Here is a 20,592-nt window from a genome sequence, read left to right as displayed (position 1 = left end):
GTTGGTAGAAATTATGAGATAGCCCACACGCAGATTGTCTTTGAAAACACGCTGCCTCCTCAACGTTAAACTGTCTTCGGTAGATTTAGATAGGCATGCAAAGCTTGAAGAGGATACAAAGGTTTAAAAAAAAACAAAAAAAACTAACCAACTGCAATAGCTCGATCTTTCAAGGTGTGTAAGAATGAGACAGCCCTGTAACGCTTAAGGTGTAAGGGTCACCCAGAATTTGGAAAAAAATCGTTTTTCAGATATACTAAATTATGATGTTGCCAAAAGCTAGAACAATATCTCTATTTTCATGTGCAGTTTACATTTTGTCTCTAGCATACATAGTTTTCTTGCAATAAGTGGTCAAAGTAGGTTGGTGGGAATTAAAAATCTCTTTAATCAAGGCCTCTGTTGAATGAAATTATCGGTTCTGATGATGAATTTGATTCCAAAAACTGCTCAGAACAGTCAGACACAGATGATGAATCAGACAGTAGCTCAAGTGAAGATAGTTTTGATTCTAATCTCTTGATGACCCCCCAATAAAGGACATAAACTGATAGATGTTGAACTTTTTGCTGTTTTATGTGGTGAAAGTTCGCGCGAAATCACAGGCAGCTGCACTGTCTGAATGAAAAACTTTTTTAAATATTCACCTATTCCATTGAAACTTTGCACATCAAATGTTCACTTGACTGGCTATAGTTTGTTCTAGAATGAAGCTGATAATCAGAAAAATAGATTTTTTTTTTATTGTGTGATATATCATAATAATATAGAATTATAGTATTCTTTTGCTAATGCTACTAAAAGCAACATTTCCAACAAAACAGAAAGCTTTTAGAACATACTGTAGGTAATGATGCTTTAAATATGAGTGCCAATTTATTTTTCAATTGGACACATAGTTTTTCCCCAAGAGATATTTCAAAAATGCTAAAATTAGCATTTTTGCAGGTTTATTTTGCCCATTATTTTACGAATTAAATAATTTTGTCAGTTGTTATACTTAATGTAGGTATTCAAACTTGATGTTTTCTGAAAATATAATGATTTTTGAAGAAAACTACCAAACATCAAGCCAATTCATTGATTACAAGTGACTGAATAAAAAAATTACAGTTTTGGTCCGACAATCTGGGTGACCCTTACGCTTAAACTGGACACACACATTTTCTGTGAAAGCCCTGTACTTTCTCCACGCTTTTACAGCCGTTACAGTAGTAGAAATGAGAGCGTACCTGCTAAGCTTGAAGTGCACACACCGATTTTGTGTGTGAAAACACTCTCCCTCCCCCACGTTGGTAAAAATGACACGGCCCTGCAAAGTTTGGCATGCATGCATGGGTATACTTGTTGCAGAAATATGTTTAAGAGAAAAAAGGTATAATCTCTGCAGTGAATAACGTACTAAAACAGAGTATAAGATCGCAAAACAATAGTTTACGGGAGTAAATTGTTGTTGTTGTTGTTGTTGTTGTTGTTGTTGTTGTTGTCATTTTAAAGGTTTTTGTGGATGGGTTTTTTATAAGCGTGTGGCAATAACAGATCCCAAAAGACGTGAAACAATATCACGGAAATCTTACTTTAGATTATGTACGTAATTCTGCAATAAAATGTTTAACACCGATATACTGTTGTAAATGGTGTGTGTGTGTATGTTTGTGTGTGTGTGTGTGTGTGTGTGTGTGTGTGTGTGTGTGTGTGTGTGTGTGTGTGTGTTCGTGTGTGTGTGTGTGTGTGTGTGTGTGTGTGTCTGTGTGTCTGTGTGTGTCTGTGTGTGTTTTGTTTGCAAAAACAGCACACCAAGCTGTAAACACATTCCCAATACCCTTGTAACAAACACAACCAGGGCAATAATGTACGCAGCAGTTTTTACATGCAGCCTGTGAAATCAAAGGGGGAAGGGGGCGGGGGGGGGGGGGGGGGGGTCTTTCGCGCTTATCAGTTTTTACCCTGTCATTCCTTGCAGAGGTTTTGCAACAGATATATCTTATCCGTGATCATCATATGCAGCAGCAGTTCAACCGCTCGTGTTAGAGGCAAACACAGTTGTCTGTACCTACATTGGAGGGTGAAATGAAACTACGCAAAATCAACTGTGTCAGACGGTCCAGCCCATCTCAGCGAATGAGAACAGCCAGTGTAACATACTTTTGGCGACATTTTAGCCTCAAAAGGGGACATTCCAAATAAAAATGCGACTGGAGATTTATAACTGAGAACACTAATACTATAATTTTTTGTGAAAACCATACTTTCAAGCAGGTAATGTAATGCTTTTGTCGCTGCTACATGCATGCCACCAGAATTATGATCCACCGTGCGTTACTTACAAATCATTTCAATAAGGCCTAAAAAAAAAAAAAATAGGTGTGGTTACGGTAACCCGACCTACCCTAATTTTAGGGGCCGATCCTATAACTTTTTATTACATTTGTCAAAAAAAAAAAAAAAAAAAAAAAAAAAAAAAAAACGAGTGCAAAAAACGCAATGAAAGCGAAAGCGCCCGAGTCGCACACTTATTTCCCTGTCAAGTAGGTTTAATTTGTACACATTAGAAAAAAATGTTTAAAAAAAAAAAGTGATTGTCTACCTTCCTACCCTATTTTTTGTGTGGCTATGTTACCGTAACCACACCTATTTTATTTTTTGGCCTAACATAGTGACAATTTGTAGACTGACATATCTAGTTGACAAAATTAATTCAACAACTAAAATAAAATAAAGAATTGAAGAAATAAAGAAAAAAAAATAAAGAAAATAATTGCACTCTGCACAAACTTTGGCTGGCTGCATACTTATTTTGGTGAGAGTTCGAGTGGAAGGGGGTGGGGGTAGGGGTGGGGACGTTGATTGCCATTATTCTTGGCACATTGTGTTTTGTGATCATCACTTTTGTCACTATAAGACACTGCCATAGTAAGCTTTACTTTGCAAAACAAACACCGGGTGCAGTTGTTTATCAAACGAGCACAATAAAAAAGCCAATCTCCTGTTATTTCTCATTTTCCGACGCATATCACACTTTCCGTTGGGGTGCGTTTACACCTGTTTGACGTTTGCAATTACTCATACAGATACATCTGGTGTCAAACTTCACACCAACAGAGGCAGGGCATATAATTCAAGCCCGAGAGACAAATTAAGTAGATGTAGACAATATTTCGGTACACGAGCTAACAAGACTAATTGCACCGTATGTGTGGACAAGTTGTGATATTCACGCGGTGACAAGCAATACTGTTCACTTTTTAAGATGAGCTCATTCAGATGTGTATTTACTTTCAAATATTTTGTTAGGAGTGTATATATTATTAATATTGCTTCTATACTTGTGTCTGCCTGTCTAATTCAGTTCCCGGCATGCATACAGAGCAAAAATAATATGATATGTTGCATAGCTATTTTGAACAAAAGTTGTTGTTTTAAATCTTTAAAAACAAAAAGTTACACACAATTATACGAACAAGCAGACACAGACAAACACGTACAAATAGACACACTCAGACACGCACACACAAATACCATCAAGCAGACAGACAAACAGACAGACAGACATACAGACAGACAGAAACACACACACAGAAACACACACAAACACACGCACGCACGCACGCACGATCCACGCACGCACGCACGCACGCACGCACGCACACACAATCACACACACACACACACACACACACACACACATACACACACACACAAACACACACACACACACACACACACACATACACACACACATACACCACGATCCTCGTCTCGATTCCCCCTCTATGGTAAAAAGTACAGGTAGTCCCATAACCATGTGAGCGAGATCTCAACTAAACTGTCGGGATCCCCGTATCGTCCGCCTAATCAGATATTATATTGCTTTTTAAGAGCACGTGTATAAGCTTTGCTTGTTGGGCTCCATTTGTTGAATTGGTTGTGTGACAGGGGAGGCTACCGCTCCTTTCACAACGGACTCTGCACCCGGGTTGTTGGCCTTTAAAGTCAACACCTGTGGTTTGTAGAATTCTGTTTGTGATGGGGTCTGGTGGTTTCCGATTGTCTGTATGTTCATGGAAACCTTCGGGTTTGCATAACAGTTTTTATAGGGCTAAGAAATTAGCCCTAACATTTTCAATCCTGTTTGATTGCACTTCGCTTCCCGAGGTGATCGTAGTGTTTCGGCACACGGTTACATCTGGCGCTTGCGAGCAGGGATGGGACTCGGCATGATATGTTCAGGTAATGGCATAATATGACCACTGAACATTTTCGTGCTGTTCCCATTCTGCGAACTTGGGATGGACAGTGGTCTCCCGGTTCGGAACTTCGGGACGGGGGCGATTGTGACAGGGGAGGCTACCGCTCCTTTCACAACGGACTCTGCACCCGGGTTGTTGGCCTTTAAAGTCAACACCTGTGGTTTGTAGAATTCTGTTTGTGATGGGGTCTGGTGGTTTCCGATTGTCTCACTCAGTTTTTCAATCTATGCTGGTTAAAGGATACTATCCCCGCAGCGTGGTCAGACTCACAAGTAGTAGCAGTATTGAAGAGCGGAAAACCGGGCAATCTACCTGGCAGTTACCGCCCCATATCACTAACCCCCCACCTCAGCAAGATCTTTGAGCGTGTGGTGAACCAGAGGCTGGAGTTCCACCTCAATAAACACAATATCATTCCTACATGCCAGGCAGGTTTTAGGCAAGGTCGTTCGTGTGCGGACCACATTGTGCACGTCACTGAAAAAATCAAAAAGACCTTGGCACATAGTAATAATTCTCTTCTTGGAACCTTCTTTGATATTAAATCTGCGTACGACAGCGTCTGGCATGCTCGTCTACTCCTAAAACTCGGCAGAATCGGTGTCTCTGGCCACATGTACCAATTCATCAAAAACTTCATCAGCAATCGCAAGATGTCTGTCCGAGTGGGCTCTTCGGTGTCCGAAACCCATGCGCTGGACATGGGGGTTCCCCAGGGCAGTATCATCGCGCCAAACTTATTCAGCATCATGCTCTATGACATTACTTCTGTTAAGGTTGACGGTGCCAGTGTACTTCTGTATGCGGACGACCTCGCCTTAATAGACACTAATAGACCACGCCATAACAGAGTTACCAACACTGTTGACTTATCTTCTTACCAAACTAAAATCGACAACCTCTGTCAATATATGTACACCAACGGCTTCCAACTAGCCTCAAATAAAACAGTCTTTCTTGTTGTCTCCCGTAGACAACTGTACAGGAACTGCAGTATAAAGATAGGTTGTGATATTATCAAACCGAGCTCAGAAGTTAAGTTCCTCGGCGTTATCATCGATACCCGACTTAACTGGACCAGTCATATCGAACATCTGATCAATAAGGCCAACAAGGATCTTTATATCATACGCTACCTGGCGTCCCAATCCTGGGCCAGAGGACGTAAGTGTGTCACAGAGGTAGTGCGGGCATTAATTCGCTCCCGCCTCCTTTACGGGTGCGAAGCTTATTTCGCGACGCGCCCGGCGCTCATGAAAAAACTGGCTATTATAGAGTGCAGGGCGCTCAAAATAGCTCTGGGACTCTCCCAACAAGCGAGTAAGAGTCGAGTCTACAGCGAGTGTGGGTGGCTGCCCCTTGTGGATGAGATAAAACTCCGTTCAGCTCAGTATGCTGTCAGAGCCCACGCGGTAGAGAACTCTGCCTGCGAGGTCCTGACTGACTTTTTTCCTCAGCACCAAAATTATGAGGCCAACACCAAACATAGCACTCAACTCTTGGCCAAAACGCTACCCTTATCCGACACAGTAAACCGCATTCTAGCCGATAGCGGGGTGAAGGTCAGTGAGCTGGCCAGGGTCCCCCCGCCCTCCTACCCGCCTTGGCTTGAGGAAACCCCTACTATCATATACGACAGTGAAGATAATACTACCAAAAAAGATAACCCCGTCTACCTGGCTACTGTTACAAAAGAAACCCTAAACTACAAATTCTCGGAGCATTTAAAAGTCTTTACTGACGGATCCAAATTTGCAGACGGCAGCGTTGGCTGCGCCTTTGTGATCCCAGATCTCAAAATCTCAAGGAAATATACTCTTAATAAAGACATCTCCATATTCTCAGCCGAGCTATTTGCCTTGCTCATGGCATGCACTTTTATAAATGACCTCCCAGTCACACCGCGTGCGGTAGTTTTCTGCTCTGACTCGCGCTCTTCATTACAAGCTCTGCATCGAAACACATCAAATCGGGCAGAGCTACAAAGAGAAATCCTCTTTATATGTCACCAGTTAATCTCATCCGGCACATCCGTATCATTTCTCTGGGTCCCCTCTCACGTAGGGGTCCGGGGAAATGAACTGGCGGATGTCGCTGCCAAAGAAGCGGCAGAATCTAGCCCAGCTAACACTAACATCGGCTACTCAGTAACCGAGTTCTACAGTAAAATCCGTAAACTCATTCGAAGTCAGTACGTAACATCTCTGTCCTATCAACCCATTGATATGAACGATCTACACCCCGATCTCCCAACAAACCTCCTCACTATCTTCAGACGCCTCCGTGCCGGCGGCTGCCGCTTCCATATCTTTAACAAGTCCTGCCATTGTGGAGAACCCTATTCATTTCAACACATTTTCGCTCCATGCGCTACAAATAGAATTACCTTTAAAACCTTATATGACCATATGCAGCTCCATGGTCTGAGTCCCCAGGATTATTTGCGCAGTAGCAGTTCTCTAGGCTGGTCACACAGCTTGCTGCTGTGCCGACTGGTCAGGGACTCGGACATGGGGCTGTGGGTATAACTAAGCCCAGATTATCACATCAGCGTGTTTCAGTTTGAGGTCGAGTGGCTCCCGCCATCCCTCCTGATTCCAGCGACTACCCTCTAGACAACATATCCTCACCCAAGGCCCACTAGTCGCCAAACTGTACATATTGTTTTTATTACCACGGCCTTCGTGGCTTACATTTTAATCCTTTTATTTGTAAAAAGTTTTGAGATTTATTGTTCGTGTTCCTCTTACTTGCCCATCTATTTGGTTTTATTGGTGATCCTGAAAGGTTCCACTTTTTAACTCGATTTGAATTAAAAAAAAATCATTTTACAAACCCGTTATTCAAGATATAGAATACAGACTTATAATTCTTACCAAGAAACATCTTAACTACTTTTCATTTTAACAAATTCCACAGAGCATTATCAACTCAACCCCACCCCCTGCCCTCCTCTCCTTATTTTTTGTTTCTTTCTTTCCTCTTTTTGAAAGCGGACAAACACTCAAGTCCTTAATGGCTCAAAACCGTAGGACTTTTAATATTAATTTTAACTTGTCTGTATGTTCATGGAAACCTTCGGGTTTGCATAACAGTTTTTATAGGGCTAAGAAATTCGCCCTAACATTTTCAATCCTGTTTGATAGCACTTCGCTTCCCGAGGTGATCGTAGTGTTTCGGCACACGGTTACAGTTGTATGCGGCATTGTTATCTGTAATTGTCTGAATAGATTGTTCAAACCAACTACTCTCGGGCCAGCTTTATGAGTGCGGTGTCCACACCTCTCCCTCGCTGCCTTTGCCTTCCCTGGCCTTGAATGTAAGCCATTACAAATCTTGAACACGTTAATCAAATGAGACAAACATCTGAAAACCAAATTCTTGTTATTCTCTCGGGTGCCGGGAGATTAATTCTGCATGATTCTCGCCTACTCTTGTTGCACATGTCGTATTCATTTAGAGCGATTACGTCCCTTTTGTTGCTCAGATAATCACAGATCTGAATAAAAATGACAAATACAAATGGAAAAGGTATATTATTGGGACGTTTATTATGACAAACCAAAACGTTACAGTCACTGTTCTTCGACCCAGCGGTCTTCTAAGTGGACAAAAGGTTGGCCTAGTGGTAAGGCGTCCGCCCCGTCATCGGGAGGTCGTGGGTTCGAACCCCGGCCGGGTCATAACCTAAGACTTTAAAATTGGCCTTCTAGTGGCTGCTCCGCCTTGCGTCTGGCATTATGGGATTAGTGCTAGGACTGGTTGGTCCGGTGTCAGAATAATGTGACTGGGTGAGACATGAAGCCTGTGCTGCGACTTCTGTCTTGTGTATGGCGCACGTTATATGTCAAAGCAGCACCGCCCTGATATGGCCCTTCGTGGTCGGCTGGGCGTTAAGCAAACAAACAAACAAACAAACAAACACTTATGATTCAGATAATGAACTTAGCGGAGAAAATGTGGGTCGAAGTACACGGACCGCCGTTTTGCTTTGTCATAAATCAAACGTTCCAATAATTAACCTACCATGTTTCTGTATTCTGAATCTTGGAACGTAGCAGTTATCTGTTGTTGCAGCTATAGTTCATCGCAGACCGGACCAGATTTGTACATAGCATAATTATAAGAGCATCCCTTCACTTTCGCGCGTACAACAACTCTGCAGAGTGGCACACTTTGATGATTTGATTGAGTAACTGATACTTGTTTGCATGAGCCGAAAGTGTTAAGCACAACATTCCTACTTTGCACATAGAATATGTGACCCTCCACCACAGAATGAGTCGCATGTCACCTTTGCATGATTTTTATATTTTTACATTTTCTAAAAGAGTTTGTTATGCTGTATCCATTGGTAAAAACCGTTTTAGAAAAGAGCAAACACTGTTCTAGTTATAAGCCTGGGACTAAGGTGACCCTCACACTGGTGCCTGACACCCCCGGGACGTATCAGGCCTAGCGCAGAACCGTACAAGGTGACATCCGACTCATTTCGTGGAGGAGGGTCACATATATATAAGAGATTCCCTTCACTTTTGCGCATACACAAATTCTGCAGCTTAGATGTTTTATATGAGGAGTGGGAATTGATTGAATTGATTTTGTAACTGATACCTGGGTCCATCAGCTGAATGAATAACTCACAACCTTCCTACTTTGCACAGGGAGAAGGCACGTTGTAGATATTTTCATTTCATTTCATTTCATTTTATATTCTCTATTATCCCAATGCCGGTGTAATACGAACAATTTACTCCACACAAAATGTACACCTGTCGTACGAGAAAAAAAATCCCCAAGGAAAGAAACAATTACTCCCTCAAAGACATTTTTACTGCGCAAAATGCTACTACCGTTACTCCGAAGTCAAAATTGTGTGGATAACTGTTCTTTTTGTGACAGGGGAGGCTACCGCTCCTTTCACAGCGGACTCTGCACCCGGGTTGTTGGCCTTTAAAGTCAACACCTGTGGTTTGTAGAGTTCTGTTTGTGATGGGGTCTGGTGGTTTCCGATTGTCTGTATGTTCATGGAAACCTTCGGGTTTGCATAACAGTTTTTATAGGGCTAAGAAATTAGCCCTAACATTTTCAATCCTGTTTGATTGCACTTCGCTTCCCGAGGTGATCGTAGTGTTTCGGCACACGGTTACATCTGGCGCTTGCGAGCAGGGATGGGACTCGGCATGATATGTTCAGGTAATGGCATAATATGACCACTGAACATTTTCGTGCTGTTCCCATTCTGCGAATTGGGATGGACAGTGGTCTCCCGGTTCGGAACTTCGGGACGAAGTTCATTTCAAACGTGGGCGATTGTGACAGGGGAGGCTACCGCTCCTTTCACAGCGGACTCTGCACCCGGGTTGTTGGCCTTTAAAGTCAACACCTGTGGTTTGTAGAGTTCTGTTTGTGATGGGGTCTGGTGGTTTCCGATTGTCTGTATGTTCATGGAAACCTTCGGGTTTGCATAACAGTTTTTATAGGGCTAAGAAATTAGCCCTAACATTTTCAATCCTGTTTGATTGCACTTCGCTTCCCGAGGTGATCGTAGTGTTTCGGCACACGGTTACATTTTGTTCGACGTACGAAAACAATACTCCTTGTACAAACATTTTACTTCACGATTATTTTTTTCTTTTAAGTTACTCCTTATGTTGTTCTTGGAATAAATCAACAATTGTAAGTTTGTTTTGATGTTTGCTTATTTGCTTGATCAGTTCTTTCTCAACGTATTGCTATACCTGTTGTTTGTTTGTTTGTTTGTTTGTTTGTTTGTTTATTTGTTTGTGTTTGTTTGTTTGTTTGTGTGTGTTTGCTTGTTTGTTTATTTGTTTGTGTTTGTTTGTTTGTGTGTGTTTGCTTGTTTGTTTGTTTGTTAAAGTTACCGAGGTCGTGACAGTGCAGCCTGAACTGATCACCAACGACTTGGCATGTCACATGGAAGCATTGTAATTCAAAGTTTCACGAAGTTCTTTGTTTGTTTGTTTGTTTAACGCCCAGCCGACCACGAAGGGCCATATCAGGGCGGTGCTGCTTTGACATATAACGTGCGCCACACACAAGACAGAAGTCGCAGCACAGGCTTCATGTCTCACCCAGTCACATTATTCTGACACCGGACCAACCAGTCCTAGCACTAACCCCATAATGCCAGACGCCAGGCGGAGCAGCCACTAGATTGCCAATTTTAAAGTTTTAGGTATGACCCGGCCGGGGTTCGAACCCACGACCTCCCGATCACGGGGCGGACGCCTTACCACTAGGCCAACCGTGCCGGTCCACGAAGTTCTGCCCAGTAGTTTTCATGAAATTATTCTATAAACACACACACACACGCACATACACCCCACACACACACACACACACACACACACACTAAACACACACACACTCACTCAATCAATCACATAGGTATTATCAGGCTTGTGTTGAATGTTTTGTTTTATTTTATTAATGAAATGTCCAAACAATGGGATTTCGAATCTTGTCCAGAATAGCTCAGGTATTTACACCCCCGGTATAGGGGTGTGTATAGGTTTCGGTCGATGTGTTTGTTTGTTTGTTTGTTTGTTTGTTTGTTTGTGTGTTTGTGTTCGCATATAGATCTCAAGAATGAACGGACCGATCGTCACCAAACTTGGTGAACAGGTTCTATACATTCCTGAGACGGTCCTTACAAAAATTGGGACCAGTCAAACACACGGTTAGGGAGTTATTGGTGGATTAAAATTATACAAGGACTTATAGAGGGAAATATTAATGGTCAAAGGGAAATAACCATTCTCACTCAGTCACTGCCACCAACTGAGAAGGTTATTTCCCTTTGACGGGGGTGTTTTTCCTACCTCGGAGGAATTTCTTGTTTCTCTTGGAACCCCTCGCGAGAGACTTGGGAATACCAGAAAATGTTCCCAAGGGAAAACTTATAGCAGCTCTCATGTACTCGGAGGAGTGTATTATATATATACATCTTTTTTTTTCTTTTCTTTTTTTCTCGATATTGTCTCATCGCTGGGAAATTCGTGTCGCCAGCAACTGGCAGCAAGAAAGTCGTGCTACCCAGGTGTATGCGTGTTTTGGTGTAATCAGCCACCTGCACTTATGGCTGAAGGACAGAGGTCTTTTACGTGCCACAGTGGCGACACGGGGGTGGAACATGTATACCGTCTCAGAGTCTACACATAAAGTTGACCCGTGTCCGTTCCGGCCCGGATTCGAAGCCCTGACCCTCGGATCAAAAGTCCAATGCTCTACTATTTGAGCTACCGGGACAAAGAGATAGAGAGAAGGACTCTACACCGGGTTACAATCCACAATTGTTTACAGAAATAAACGACAAGTAAATGTAATCAAGTATGATATTGCAACAGGGTCAAACAATATCTGCACTAAGGTAACGACTATATTTAGGAGCACTCCTTCGCGAACAAAATAGTTATGCAATGCGTTTTCTTGGAATAATACACACACACCTAAAGTGTGGATGGTTACCTAAGAGGCGGCACTGGGTGTAGTGCCTTTCTAGTGCACTTGCACTACAACAGCACTGGGTGCAGTACTCGCTCCGGCATCGAAGAATTTTGCACTAAAAAATGCACAAAATTTGACCTATTTCGTCGCCTATAGAGGACGGAAAGAATGTCATTTTGAACATTGTTATGACATTCTTTCCGTCAAAAAAGTAAATTTAACGGTGTCAATTTAACCATAAGGCAACCATCCACACGTGTGGACGGAAAGAATGTCATTTTCAACATTGTTATGACATTCTTTCCGTCAAAAAAGTCAATTTAACGGTGTTAAATGAAGCGACCATCCACACAATTAGGTTGCCATCCAGAGTTTAGGTTGCCATCCACGTGTGGATGGTTGCCTTATGGTGATTTAGGCAACCAAACCTGTGGAAAAATGGGTACACACACACACACACACACACACACACACACACACACACACACACACACACACACACATTATGACATATACCAAATGTGTTATGCTCTAAGTATATTAGCAATGTCTTGATTCTCAATCAAGCTTGTACCAAGGTGCCTCATTGGAAATGACTGAGCTACACATTCATGTAGATGGTGCCCTGAGCAGCCTGCGTGCCCGTGGCTGTGTTGACATACTCCACTGTACCGTGCCCTGCTGGCTGCTGTCCTGTTGTGTTTTCGTACACATCCTCTTCTGATGCTGGAAGTTGAGATGGGAACATTATGTTTATTTAGTGGCGTGGGTGTTTGAGATGATTTGAAAACTGTTATAATGCAAAGTACCTTGTCTAAACACTGAGTGTGTAACGAAAGAACTCTGTCTCTCCCCCTCTCGCTCTCTGTCTCTGTCTCTGTTTCTGTATCTCTCTCTCTCACTCTCTCTCTCTCTTTCTCTCTCTCTCTCTCTCTCTTTCTCTCTCTCCCTCCTTCTCTCTCTCTTTCCCTCCCTCTCTCTATGCTCTGTTTCTCTCTCTGTCTCTCCCTCCCTCCTTCTCTTTTTACCCCTCCTCTCTCTCTTTCTCTCCCGCTCTGTCTCTGTCTCTCTCTCTCCCTATTTTCTCTCTCTTTCTCTCTCTCTCTCTCTCTCTCTCTCTCTATCTCTCTCTCTTTCTCTGCTCTGTCTCTCTCCCCCCCCCCTCTCTCTCGCATCCTCTCTTCCCTTTTGTCTGTGTCTTTCTCACAAACACCCCTCCTCCCTCTCTCTCCCTGCCTCGCACATTCTGGACACATTGTTCCGATGTCTCAGCGGAAAGCGGATATGTTCACCCTTCACTATAGTCACGATAGCCCTGAAAGTCCAACAAATGGTGCACCAGCCTTTGGCTAGTGATTCTGACAAATTACTCGCCGGAGAGCAAACTTTACTAGCCAAACCAACAATCTTGTTCAGTAACTTTACACGCATTTGGCGAATAGATAAACATTTCTACTCGCTAGCTACATGGTTTTACTCGCCATGGCGAGTAGAATACCCGCCACTTTCAGGGCTGATTTTTTGATGTGATTGATCAAACACAAGGAAATGTGATACATGCCTTCGTAGATGCTGTTCTCTTGCTGTACGTCAAGTTCTGAGTAGATATTGCTGTTGATCACCTGACTGCGTCGTGTCGGTCTGGCGTAGGTCGGAACACCTGGAGATAGCAAGATCTAGATGTGGCACTTTTCAGCACGTGTAGGGGGACGTGTACGAGTAACGTCATCAAATCTAGTTTTTACGTCACGCGTTGGCCAAGATCTGCAGTCTTGATGGGAGCGAAACAACGTATGATTTGGAACATTGGAGAAAAAAGTGAGTCACGAGTGACACAATATATACACGTACACATACAGGTCTTTGCTACACGTTCGATCATCTAGAACACTTTATTGTATGCCAGGCCCTTTATACCACGGATATACCTACTTACGCTATCACGGATATACCTACTTACGCTGACGATACAAGGAAGCATGATTAATTCACTTACATATTTTCTTCCAAACGACGATGGCAGTCACGACAGCAATGGTAACAGCAAACACGGCGGCTGCAACCACTCCAGCAATCACTAACGTGTGGTTGCTTTCATCGTCGTTGTCGTCATCATCATTGTTGGTGTTGTATCTTTTGGTGGTTTTGTCTGATGTGACATCTGGTATGGGTGGAACTGTAGTTGCTGTAGGAATCTTCGGTGTGGTTGATCCGTAAACAGCAGTGGTTTCCTTTGTTGCTGAAATAAAAGAATAGAATAATATGTACAGGTTCCATCTGAGCACTATTCTAAGACAGACTAAGCGCTCTGACAGTATATCCCATATTTTATTTCAATATAATTCAATATACGGAGCTACTATGCGTACAGACCAACAACAAAAAAGAAGAACAAAACAAACAAAACGTTCCAGCAACTTATACCTTTCTTGTTGTTTTTATTATTCTAGCTTAACAACAAGTTCGGAAAAACACTACTGTCGTGCATAAAAGAAGAATCTTATCAACACCAGGAAGTAATTTCAGAATTTGTGACCCTCCACCACGAAATGAGTCGCATGTCACCTTTGCATGTTTTTCATATTTTTACATTTTCCTACAGAGTTTTTTATGCTCTATCCAGTGGTGAAAACCGTTTTAGAAAAGAGCGAAAACGGTTTGAGTTATAAGCCTGTGACTCAGGTGACCCTCACACTGTTACCAGACACTCCCCGGGCTTATATTAAGCCTAGCGCAGAACCGCGCGAGGTAATAATAATAATATACTGTTCAAAAAAAGAAACGCATAGCTTGTAATATTTGGTTAATTTAGTTATATGGCTACAAGGATATCCACCAAACTGCAGAAAATGTTTATCTGGTCGTCGACCTTTCGTCCATTGCCACAAGTGAGCTCTGCACGTGACGCATGCGTTATCAGTGGCTACAATGTCAAAATTGCTCATTTGGCATGACCACTCGTCATGCTTCAGTGTAATCTCGTGAAACTCGGGGAATATTGAGCTCTCACCATGTCTTCCAAAACCCATAAAAGCGGATTGTTCGCCACAAAGAAATCAGACGACAATTCAGCGACGAAAGATGGCCCGATTGAGCAGAGAAGACCGCCAAATTGCATTGGGTCGTTTACAAGCAGGCCAAAGTCAAAGTGCAATCGCCAGGCACTTCCACGTGTCCCAGAGCACCATCAGTAGACTGTGGGTCAGGTTTCAAGCCACTGGCTCCGTTGCTGACTTGCCACGAGCGGGAAGACCAAGGGCGACAACTGCTGCTCACGACCGCTTCATACGGCTCCGCCACCTCCGGAATCGTTTCCTGTCGGCCTCATCTTCTGTCCAGGCTCTCTCCGGGCCACACCGATTATCGGACCAGACCGTGCGGAACCGCCTGCATGAAGCTGGTTTGAGAGCTCGCAGACCTCACAGAGGAGCTGTCCTCACCCGCCGCCATCGCCAGAACCGAGTGCAGTGGGGCAACCAGCACCTTCGCTGGAGCGTCCGGAGTCACTGGAGACACGTGTGGTTCAGCGACGAGTCCTACTTTCTGCTCCAGCGACATGATGGTCGGAGGAGGGTCTACCGGAGAGTAAACGAACGTTACGCGCCCAACTGTGTGGATGAGGCACCCGTTCATGGTGGTGGAGGCGTCATGGTGTGGGGGGCGATCAATACCGCTGGAAAGGAAGCACCCTGGTGCACGTCCAAGGGCGCATAACTGCCCAGCGATACGTGGAGGAAATTCTGCGCCCACACGCCCTTCCTCTTCTGGCTGACCAGGATGCCATATTCCAGCAGGACAACGCTCGCCCGCACACAGCACGACTCACCACCCAGTTCCTCACCGACCACCATGTCCAGGTGCTTCCCTGGCCATCCATGTCGCCAGACATGAACCCGATAGAACACCTCTGGGATGAGTTGGACAGACGTGTGCGCAGGCGAGAAGAAGCGCCGGCAAATCACCGCGATCTATTGCAGGCACTTCAGGAGGAGTGGGACACCATCCCACAGCAAGATATCCGGCATCTGATCCAGTCCATGCCCAGAAGGTGCCGGGCAGTTGTTGCTGCTCAAGGCAGTCACACCCCCTACTGACTTGACAGCCTCGGCACCCAATCGTATTGATTGACTGATTGATTTGAAGATGCAAATGAACTGTGTGTGCATTCAACTGTGTCCATACCAAATTTCAAACAAATAATCTAAATATTGGATTTTCTGTTAATTTTTCGAAAAATAAAACAAATTTGGCAAGTAGCAACTATGCGTTTCTTTTTTTGAACAGTATAATAATAATAATGATAATAATAATAATGGACATTTGCTATAGCGCATAATATACGTTATTTGCGTGTTTGACCAAAATATGACATTTTACACAGATCGAGACAGTCATTGTTCTCCGAGACCGCGCTAGCGGTCGAGGTGAACAATGACTGTCGAGATCTGTGTAAAATGTCATATTTTGGTCAAACACGCAAATAACATTTATGTATCGATCGAATTCCTTTCAGGTACTTATGACTTTGTTGTTGTTTTGACGATTGAACGAGCACACACACATGCATGCAATCCACATGTATGCAATCAAACACAGAAGCTTCATATTTGGGCGTTTCAGGTTGACCGAAACTTCAAAGGAACTACAAAACACACGTCATGTACTCACTTTGTTGTTGTTTTGACATTGAACAGCACATACACATGCAATCAAACACATGACGGTTTTTTTTTTGAGTTCCTTTGAAGTTTCGGTCAACCTGAAAAGCCAAAATATTATTATAAAGTTTTGTCGGCCTCTGACGTCACATGACTCAAAGAAGGGAAATCCAATCTCCAATCGATACATTCATATATATATGCTCAATGCGCTTTACATATTAATTTCATGCTAATATGTCAGGTGACATGCGACTCATTTCGTGGTGGAGGGTCACATATACCAAACCTGGTTATTGATGACTGTGTTCTCCGTTTTTGTTTCCATTTAATTTCATTTCATTTACTTTATTATCTCAATGCTGGAAAATTCGGGTCGCTTCCTTCCAGTGGAAAGCTAGCAGCAACAAAGTAAACTGGTATACATATGTTTGTTTATCTATATGGAAGATTTATATAGCGCTTGCCGTTCTCTAAGCGCTTTACATATTAATTTCTGCCGTGTGAGATGAAATTGTTTACACAATATAAAATTATCACGCATTCACATCGGCCAGTAAATTTCAAGCCATTACGGCGAATATTTACTTTTCACGGCCTATTATTCCAAGTCACACGGGTATTTGGTGGACAGTTTTATCTAGGCCTATACATTTTTGCCAGGAAAGACCCTTTTGTCAATCGTGGGATCTTTAACGTGCACACCCCAATGTAGTGTACACGAAGGGACCTCGGTTTTTCGTCTCATCCGAAAGACTAGCACTTGAACCCACCACCTGGGCTAGGAAAGGGGAAAGAAAATTGCTTACGCCCCGACCCAGGGTCGAACTCGCAACCTCTCGCTTCCGAGGCAAGTGCACTTTACCACTCGGCCACCCTTTCCATACGGACAGCTTCACAAGGAGGTCGAGCAAAACAACATATTGTCCGAGAAAAAAACACTGCAGTCGTGTGCTCTTCATGTTTCTTTTCATTTGATTTCATTTACTTTACTTTATTATCCAAAAGCTGGACAATTCGGGTCGCTTCCTCCAAATGGAAATCTAGCAGCAACAAAGTCGCGCTACCCAGGTGTATGCGTGTTAAGGTGTAATCAACAACCTGCACTTATGGCATAGGTCATTTATGTTCCTCTGTGGTGACACGGGGGTGGGACATGTATACCGTCTCTGAGTCTGCACATAGAGTTGACCCGTGTCCGTCCCTACTGGGATTCGAACCTGCGACCTTAGGATCACAAGTTCAGTGCTCTACCATCTGAGCTACCCGGCCCACTGTTCAATGTTCATCCACAAGGAGGCACATATAAGCATAAAGGAGGCTACTCCTGTGGATAAGTTTTCTTGTTAGTGATGATGTGTTTGTTGTTTGTTTGTGTGTGTTGTTTTCTGTTGTTGCTTAATTAAGAGCCATGTTTGCTGTGCCTGCGTGCACTCTCATTTTGCGTGTGTTTGCATGTATGATTTAACTGTGTATTTTGTTAGCTTAAACGCCCTATGGGCCTAAAGCCGAAATAAAACATTGAAACCTTGAAACCTTGGAGTCTGTTTACTTACCAATCACACGCACAGTGCAAGACGATACCCTGCTGATGTCACCCTGGTCACCACACTTGACTAGTCCAGCAATGCGGTCTCTGGTGTTGCGTTTGACGGTCAGTGTACTGGTGTTGTACTGTGTCCTGCTCACTTCGTACACACTGTTGGTCACCTTGCAGGACGAGCTGAACCAGACGCATGCAGCTATCGAACGCCCGCGGCGGTTAGGAGGAGTGAAGGCCCAGAACATGTCGTCATCCGTAATACCTGTGCAGGTCAGTGTGACGTTTTGTGTGTCGGTGACGCCCAGTGTACCGTCACTACCAAACTCCGAAATTGTGTATCCTGAAGAAAAAAAAATGAAAAAAAAGTATGGACAATTGGTCGTTATGGAAAGGTGTATCAAATAGGGAAAACTCGTGGGGATCCTTTTGGTTTGTCGTAATGTGCAGGTGGTCGTTATCAAGAGGTGGTCGCTAGGGCTGTGTTGACAAAGCTCGGTAATTCAACAGATATTATTCATGTATTGCAATATACAAAAGACTGTTTAATTTGTTTAGCTTGAGTTTAGGTTTTCAATTAACAAGAACAAAACTGACGCCTGAGCCTGTTGTTCAACCTCAAACATAGTTGACACCAACCTACCAGGTAGCACTGGACTAAGTGATCCTACTGGCACAGGTGCGAACCCCGGCCGGGACGCCATACCCAGAGTCGGTGTCCATGTGTGGCTCGTATAAGACCTCGGTCTTTATGTTATAAGTGCAGGAAGCAGATTACAATGATACACATCAGCTTAGCGCAACTCTTGTTGCTGCTAGATTTCCACTGGGAGGAAGCAACACAAACTTACCAGCAAGGACATGATAAAGTAAAGTACAGTGAAGAATATTACTGTTCTAAGAAATATCATTCTAACCATTCCACAAACTGTCACATGCATATGTAAGGAAGTCAGATCTTACCGTGAGCGATGTGCAGAAAATATATAAGGGAAAGTAAACACACCACACTCATACTTGTGATGAAAGCAGCCAGTGAAGGATGATATGTAACGTTGTTACACCCCCGGTATAGGGGTGTGTATAGGTTTCGCTCGATGTGTTTGTTTGTTTGTTTGTTTGTGTTCGCATATAGATCTCAAGAATGAACGGACCGATCGTCACCAAACTTGGTGAACAGGTTCTATACATTCCTGAGACGGTCCTTACAAAAATTGGGACCAGTCAAACACACGGTTAGGGAGTTATTGGTGGATTAAAATTATACAAGGACTTATACAGGGACATCTTAATGGTCAAAGGGAAATAACCATTCTCACTCAGTCACTGCCACCAACTGAGAAGGTTATTTCCCTTTGACGGGGGTGTTTTTCCTACCTCGTAGGAATTTCTTGTTATTAACACTTTCTACTCTCATGCGGTGTCCTGCTTGATGGACACGACTCTCAGCGAAGCATCCTATTGTGTACGCCGCTTGGGGAAGTAATGTGGGTGAGGTTTTTGATCCGGTACCAGATGAGACTGTTCATAGTTACGTACACAACTTAACACAAAACAAAGAGCGTGCATGGTGACTTCGCATTATGATTATACTTCGTTCACGGGATGAAACTCACACGTCCACTCACCTTTCTTTCGTTAATGCATTTTGATTTGTCATGGTGTATCACCCTGTGTATTAGGGCAATGCCCTGAAATAAAACATTCCTGAGTCATGAGTCCTGCTTTTGCACGAATGGGGTTTTACGTGCATGACCGGTTTTATCCAGCCATCCAGGCAGCCATACGCCCCTTTCGAGGAAAGCATGCTTAACACGCGGCAACATAGCCTGCGTCTGTGGTACGTACACTTGATGGAGCATGGCTTTCAAAACGTTGAGAAGCAACGGAGTTTCAAGAATTTGCAAGCTCAGTTTTGTTTTTGGGTGACGTAAGATTTCCGATTGTCCCTGTTGCTGTCATTCCTAATATTATTAGGCTGTGGGGATGTTCCCGCTGCTAAATATTGCTGTGCACTTTATTTCGGTAGTTAGAACCATGCAAACCCACAGTCAGTACGAAACAGTCAGTCACTCCGTTGGTAGTCGTAAGCACTCACGGGATAGACATTGACCGTACACATACACTCTCTGTACTCTCTCTCAATCTTTGTCTTTTACACAGAGAGAGAGAGAGAGAGAGAGAGAGAGAGAGAGAGAGAGAGAGAGAGAGAGAGAGAGAGAGAAAGAGAGAGAGAGAGAGAGAGAGAGAGAGAGAGAGAGAGAGAGAGAGAGAGAGAGAGAGAGAGAGAGAGAGAGAGTCTGAGACTTGATCATACCTATCCCCGTCCCTTCCCTCACATAACACGCACTTAATTACACCAGACACTGGCACACACTCACACTTAATAACACCAACCTCCCAGCACAAATATTGACACGTTGGACACACACAAACACACACACACACATACACACACACACACACACAAACACACACACATACTTAATAACACCTACCTTCCAACACACACACTTATTAACACCTATACCGGCACGGTTGGCCTAGTGGTAAGGCGTCCGCCCCGTGATCGGGAGGTCGTGGGTTCGAACCCCGGTCATACCTAAGACTTTAAAATTGGCAATCTAGTGGCTGCTCCGCCTGGCGTCTGGCATTATGGGGTTAGTGCTAGGAC

General features: G+C 43.6%; 2 protein-coding genes across 2 annotated transcripts in view; one reads left to right on the top strand and one right to left on the bottom strand.

The window, feature by feature from the left end:
* The window catches only part of LOC138962648 (uncharacterized), a 3,127-nt gene extending 2,918 nt beyond the window's left edge, over positions 1-209 (top strand). The window contains exon 3 of the mRNA XM_070334548.1: positions 1-209. This exon is cut by the window's left edge and continues 741 nt beyond it. The gene's annotated coding sequence lies outside the window, so the exon portion shown is untranslated.
* Positions 210-11,735: 11,526 nt separating this feature from the next.
* LOC138962647 (uncharacterized) lies at positions 11,736-18,953 on the bottom strand. The gene is made up of 4 exons (XM_070334547.1): positions 18,882-18,953; positions 17,935-18,261; positions 13,717-13,959; positions 11,736-12,446 (listed from the first exon to the last, which is right to left on the bottom strand). Exons 1-4 carry the CDS (start codon positions 18,931-18,933, stop codon positions 12,322-12,324), a joined length of 747 nt encoding a protein of 248 aa, XP_070190648.1. The 5' UTR covers positions 18,934-18,953; the 3' UTR covers positions 11,736-12,321.
* Positions 18,954-20,592: the final 1,639 nt, after the last annotated feature.

Source organism: Littorina saxatilis, linkage group LG3 (genome assembly GCF_037325665.1).
Source record: "Littorina saxatilis isolate snail1 linkage group LG3, US_GU_Lsax_2.0, whole genome shotgun sequence".
Lineage (NCBI taxonomy): Eukaryota > Metazoa > Mollusca > Gastropoda > Littorinimorpha > Littorinidae > Littorina > Littorina saxatilis.
The sequence above is the reverse complement of the archived record's forward strand: the minus strand, read 5'-3'. Positions and strand labels throughout refer to the sequence as shown.